At 42.5% G+C, this 6,000-nt stretch overlaps 1 protein-coding gene across 2 annotated transcripts in view; it reads right to left on the reverse strand.

Annotated features, from left to right (window-relative positions):
• WDR70 (WD repeat domain 70) overlaps window positions 1–5,536 on the reverse strand; it is a 293,077-nt gene extending 287,541 nt beyond the window's left edge. Inside the window, exons 1-3 of one of the 2 annotated variants that reach the window (XM_025867371.2) lie at window positions 5,412–5,536; window positions 5,249–5,314; window positions 2,389–2,472 (exon numbers count right to left, since the gene is read on the reverse strand). In XM_025867371.2, coding sequence (XP_025723156.1) covers window positions 2,389–2,472; window positions 5,249–5,314; window positions 5,412–5,436 — 175 coding nt within the window. In that variant the 5' untranslated portion in view covers window positions 5,437–5,536. Of the gene's footprint in view, window positions 1–2,388; window positions 2,473–5,248; window positions 5,315–5,411 lie in introns of those variants that run through there. The other variant, XM_025867372.2, reaches the window with a different exon arrangement.
• Window positions 5,537–6,000: the final 464 nt, after the last annotated feature.

A 6,000-nucleotide genomic window follows, 5' to 3' on the forward strand; every position in this document is an offset into this window, starting at 1 on the left:
TAAATAAATAAAATCTTAAAGAAAACACTTTAAAAAAAAACCAATTGTACCATTATTTCTTGACATTTAACATAATGCATACTTTATTGAGGTTTTAGAGTAATTCATCCTTTCTACGAGAGCACTTACCAACCAAAACAGTTCATATACATATACACAGACAAACTTTCTATTAAAAGGGACAGTGGGGGGTGGGGGAGAACCATACGAATTATTTTCCTCAAGTCTAATGTCAATGCCAATCTCTAATCCAATCACGACATAAATAATGCCCATATCGCAATTTTTGAACTTTCAAGAAAAATAAGTGAAACTTTGGATTCATGTATTTAGATCACTGGTAAAAACAGGAGTCCAAGTCCGAGGATATGATACTAAATCAACAAAGTTCAACACATTTAATTCAGCCACAAACATCACAGGAGAACTTGGTCTTGAGATGATTTTTCAAATTTTAAAAATCTAGTAACTGTTCACTGTAATTCCCCTTAGGTGCTAAATGCATACATGCTTTACTAAGAAAAGCTATTTAAGAGTTAAAAGTGATATTTTTAAAGTACTTTACTGTTTAAAAGGTACTATGCCCAACATCTTAATCCCTTTAAGAACCTTCTAAGGGATTCCTTACTATCACTTCCACCTAAGAGATGAGGAAATTAAGGATCTGATATTTGAAAATCCACACGTTATCTCTAGTAGGATGTGCAGCTGACCCTCAAACCTAGGTCCTCCAACTCCAAGTCCGAAGCTCTATACAATGGACGAAGCCATTTTAAAACATTCTCCAAAGAAGCAGAATTTATTCTTTAAAAGGCAGTATTAGAGTTCTAAATTCAATCTTCTCAAGTATATATCGAGGACTTCTCTTTCAAGGCATGGTACAGGGAACTATAAAACTTACTTAGGTGAACAGACAATCTCTGTTCCAAGTGTTTTGTTATCACAAGCTGGAAGACGTAAATACAAGAGAGCTATACTCTAATAGCATAAGCATTCACTAAAATGCTTAATTTAAAAATTAAGTGGTTAGGGGAGCCTGAGTGGCTCAGTCGTTAAGCGTCTGCCTTCGGTTCAGATCATGATCCCAGGGTCCTGGGATTGAGCCCCGCATCGAGCTCCCTGCTCTGCGGAAAGCCTGCTTCTCCCTCTCCCACTCCCCCTGCTTGTGTTCCTGCTCTATCTCTCTCTCTCTGTCAAATAAATAAATAAAATCTTAAAAAAAATAAAAAATAAAAAAAAATAAATAAAACCCAAAAAGGACAATCACCAGAACAACATTCACTTAAATTTTTCCAGAAGTCCGGTCTGATTTCTAGCCCCTTTTGCGCTATCAAGATACATCTATCCTTTTGCTGTTAAGAATGATCTGAGTCACATCCGAAGACAGCAGCAGAGAGGCGCCTGGGTGGCTCAGTCGGTTAAGGGTCTGCCTTCGGCTCAGGTCATAATCCCGGGGTCCTGGGATCGAGCCCCGCATCAGGCTCCTTGCTCAGCAGGGAGACTGCTTCTCCCTCTCCCTCTGCCTGCCACTCCCCCTGCTTGTGCGCTCTCTGTCAAATGATTAAATAAAATCTTTAAAAAAAACAAGAAACAAAGCAGTAGAGGAGTCCGTCTACTTGGAAGACCCTAAGGTGGTACTCAGAATTGCCAACCACCTGGTATCACACCAGACAGTCTGGAAACTAAGGCCTTCATTAAATGTGTGATACAACTCATGAATGCAGGGGCTCACGAGCAGCCACATTCACTGTCTGTCTCAACTGTCTATACTGTCTGAGTCAACAGTCAGCGGTGCACACAGCTCTGAGAGCCACCTCTCGCCCAGCCTTCCAAATACTGGTTCCGCTGTAAGCAGGAAAAGAAAAAAATGAAATGAAAATCACATAAAGGTGGAAGGAGAGGTAACAAAGAAACTTCTATTCTGATTCTTATAAATTAATTTAGAATCCCTGTTTGTTCATAGCACACACTTCAAAAAGATTTTAGCATTCAGACTTTCTTATCCTACTTAGATGCAACTTTTACCATGCTAAAAAAAAAATAACCTCTGCTTCCAAAGGAACCAGCACATTTGGTCTTTTAACAACCTTGAGGGGCGCCCGGGTGGCTCAGTCACTAAGTGTCTGCCTTCAACTCGGGTCATGATCCCAGGGTCCTGGGATCGAGCCCCACATCGGGCTCCCTGCTCTGCGGGAAGCCTGCTTCTCCCTCTCCCACTCCCCCTGCTTGTGTTTCCTCTCTCACTGTCTCTCTCTCTCTCTCTCTCTGTCAAAAAATAAAATCTTAAAAAAAAACAACTTTGCATTTTTTTTCAGTCTTATAACTGTCAATGTACTTGTGTAAGTTGTATATAGTATTTAAACCAATAAAAGAGCCAAAACTGCTTACCCAGTGTTTTCCGACTTCTTTCCACAGCTGTTCTTCGTGTTTGTTCAAACATTGCTTCCAAATCAAAAGTGCGAGCTTTTTTTCCTAAACAGAAATAAGTAGCAAACTGTGATCTTCTTGCACTAAGCTGGCCAAACTTTAGGTACTCAATAAACGCTTATTAAATGCTTGATAACCATTTAGTCTGTTTAATTTGTAGCCTGACTACAAGAAAAATACCTAGGAAGAAAGAGTTTACTTCCCAGGGAATTTTTAACAACAGGCTCATCATTAAACAGCCAACTTTCCCATCCTCCTCTAATTCACCTGGACTTTACCCCTTAAATCTACAACACTGGTCATAGACAGAATGGAGAATGTTCATACCCTAACCTCTGGAACCCAGGAATATGTTAAATTATAGGGCAAAAGGGACTTTGTAGATCTAATTAAGGTTATGGACTTTAAAACAGATTATCCTGGTTGGCCCAGTCTAATCACAGAAGCCCTTACGAGCAAAGATGGAGAACAGAAACAGCTGAAGTCGGAGAGGTGTGAAGTGTGAGAAGGACTGGAAACGCTAGCTCATTTTCAGATGACGACAGTAAGATGACAAGAACGCGAGGACCTTAAGAAGCTAAGAGACTCAGGCGCCTAATTGGCTCAGTCGTTAAGCGTCTGCCTTCGGCTCAGGTCATGATCCCCGAGTCCTGGGATTGAGCCCCGCATCGGGCTCCCTGCTCGGCGGGAAGCCTGCTTCTCCCTCTCCCACTCCCCCTGTTGGTGTTCCCTCTCTAACTGTGTCTCTGTCAAACAAATAATAAAATCTTTAAAAAAAAAAAAAAAAGAAACTAAGAGACTCCCACCTGACAGCAAATAAGGAAACAGAGGCCTCAGCCCTAAAACTACAAGAAACCGAATTCTGGCAACGTGAATGAGCTTGGAAGCAATATTATATTTGTTTTCATTGCTTTTTTTTTAAATAATGTCTACCCCGTGTTAGTAAGAATATGATAAAAATGTCATTCTTACATAATACTGACTTTGCTATAAAATGAAACAACCTTTCTGAAGGGCATTATGACAAAATGTATCAATCAGTTTTCAAAACTATATACCCAGGAGCACCTGGGTGGCTCAGTCCGTTAAGCGTAAGACTTTTTTTTTTTTTTTGGTAAAGATTTTATTTGAGAGATAGAGAGCACATGAGAGGGGGGAGGGTCAGAGGGAGAAACAGACTCCCTGCTGAGCAGGGAGCCCGATGCAGGACTCGATCCTGGGACTCCAGGATCATGACCTGAACCGAAGGCAGTCACCCAACAACTGAGCCACTCAGGCGCCCCTAAGCGTAAGACTCTTGACCTCAGCGTCATGAGTTCAAGCCCCCGGCTGGGCTCCACGCTGGTTGTGGCGCCTACTTAAAAAATAAATCTAAAAAAATTAAAAAATAAAAAAAGATATATACCCAATGTTTTGGTTACTTTTTAATATTTATATTTTTATTATAGTCCCTTCTTTAGAAATTTCCCCTATGGAAATACACATAAAATTCCTTTTACAAAAAAAAATAAGTTATTTATATTCTTTTTATTACTAATAAAAGTTAGAATTAGAAACTATGTAGGCCAAAATTATGGTACTTCTATTAAATGTACTATTCAGCCATTAAAAATGTTTTGGAAGAGCACGTTGTAACAGGAAAAATCCTCAAAGTATTAGGAATTAAAGTATATAATTAAGAATAATTTAAAATTGTACGTACATATGATGTTAACTTTCTTGATAAATATACAACAGAAAAGAATAGAAAACAAACTTCTAAGTCTTGATTTCTAGGTCATGCAGTTATTAAGGATTTTACTTTCTTCTCATTTTTTGTGTTCTTCAGATCTGCTATTAATATGTGTTACTTTTGAAATTAGGGAGGAAACTATTTTAAAGAACTGAAACAAAAGTAAATACAACAGGGACGCCTGGGTAGCTCAGCCGGTTAAGCGTCTGCCTTCACCTCAGGTCATAATCCCACGGTCCTGGAATGGAGCCCCGCATTGGGCTCCTTGCTCGCAGGGAGCTGCTTCTTCCTCTGCCTGCCGCTCCGCCCACTTGTGCGCTCTCTCTCTCTGACAAATAAATAAATAAAATCTTAAAAAAAAACCCACAAAAGTAAATACAATACTAATACATAACTCTATAGTATTTTTGTAAACATGACCACCTAGGAGTAAAAATGTGGCAGAAGACATTACCATAATAAATGGATCTATGAATACCAACAAGAGACCTGGACACATTAGCCTGATATTTGTCCTATCCAAGACCAGAGAAATGGGAAGACAATTTACATTTGTTTCTTACAAGCAGTAATGTTTTCAACAGATGACTACATCTCTGTTTGAAATGTCCTTCTTTATCTCATAACAAGACTCTACAGAGAGACTGAAGGGACAATTCCGGGGAAGAAAGGCCTGAATCAAAAAGGATTTAATAACCGTTATAATATCACTTAATGGCCCACTTGATGCCAGAAAGGCCATCTCATTACAGACCACAGTCAGTGGCTAGCTCTCCGTCTCAGGACACAAAAAGACAACTCCCTCCACTAACCAACACCGTCCACAGCATAGGTCACAAAGCTATCTTTCCCACAAGGCTTCCCATACGTGTCACCTGAACTGGTCCCAACAGACAAGCAAGAATTCGAAAACGGATGGGAAAGAGGCTACCGAGAAGGTTGCAAGGCATACACTAGAGCCAAAGTAACTAGGGCTTGGCACAGTGGAGGGTGCGGAACAGAGGTGACAGCTGGGCCTCCTCTCTCAACCTGCGGTTCTTAAAACCTCTGCAAAAGGAGACGGGGCTAGGCGTTAAGACAGTCACTCACCGAACCCCGTGAAGCCCATGGTTGCCGCCAGCTGCGGATCCGGTCCCGCCGCGTCTGAACCTGTCACTGGGGCAAGAGGAGGAGGAGAAGGGCTCGTTAGTGCGGCGACCTCGACGTCCCCTGGCCCTTCCCGCCCTTCCTGGCATCGCCCCACGGAACCCACCTTCACTGGGCCCCGGGCGCTCCATGGCCAGCCGCCCGCCGCAAAACTAGCTACAGCCAGAGAACAAACAGCGGCCAAGGACTCGCGGCAAAACCAGCAGGAAGTATCACCTTGGAGAGACTGCGCCGCCGCCAAGGCCAAGAGCGTCGCCTTCCGCGAGGGGATGGCGGTCCGCCGAGCTGCGCCGCCCTAGCGGGCTGGCGGGGTATGAGCGCCGCAGAGATCACCTGCTAACTCAACCCACCGGCTGGGAACATTATATAGTTTGTATCAACACCCTTTCTTTCTTTTTTTCTCTTCTTTCTTTCTTCCTTCCGTCCTTGCTTCCTTTTTTTCTTTCTTTCCTTTCCTTCCTTCTTTTTTTTTAAGATTTTATTTATTTATTTGACAGAGAGAGCGAGAGAGGGAACACAAGCAGGGGGAGTGGGAAAGGGAGAAGCAGGCTTCCTGCGGAGCAGGGAGCCCTATGACGGGCTGGATCCCAGGACCCTGGGATCACGACCTGAGCTGAAGGCAGAAGCTTAACCAAGGAGCCACCCAGGCATCCCTCCTTCCCTTCTCTTCCTTTCCCTTCCTTCCCTTCCTTCCT

Source organism: Callorhinus ursinus, unplaced genomic scaffold (assembly GCF_003265705.2).
Source record: "Callorhinus ursinus isolate GAN/ISIS: 27379988/994484 unplaced genomic scaffold, GSC_fseal_2.0 scaffold3, whole genome shotgun sequence".
In the NCBI taxonomy this organism is placed as follows: Eukaryota; Metazoa; Chordata; class Mammalia; order Carnivora; family Otariidae; genus Callorhinus; species Callorhinus ursinus.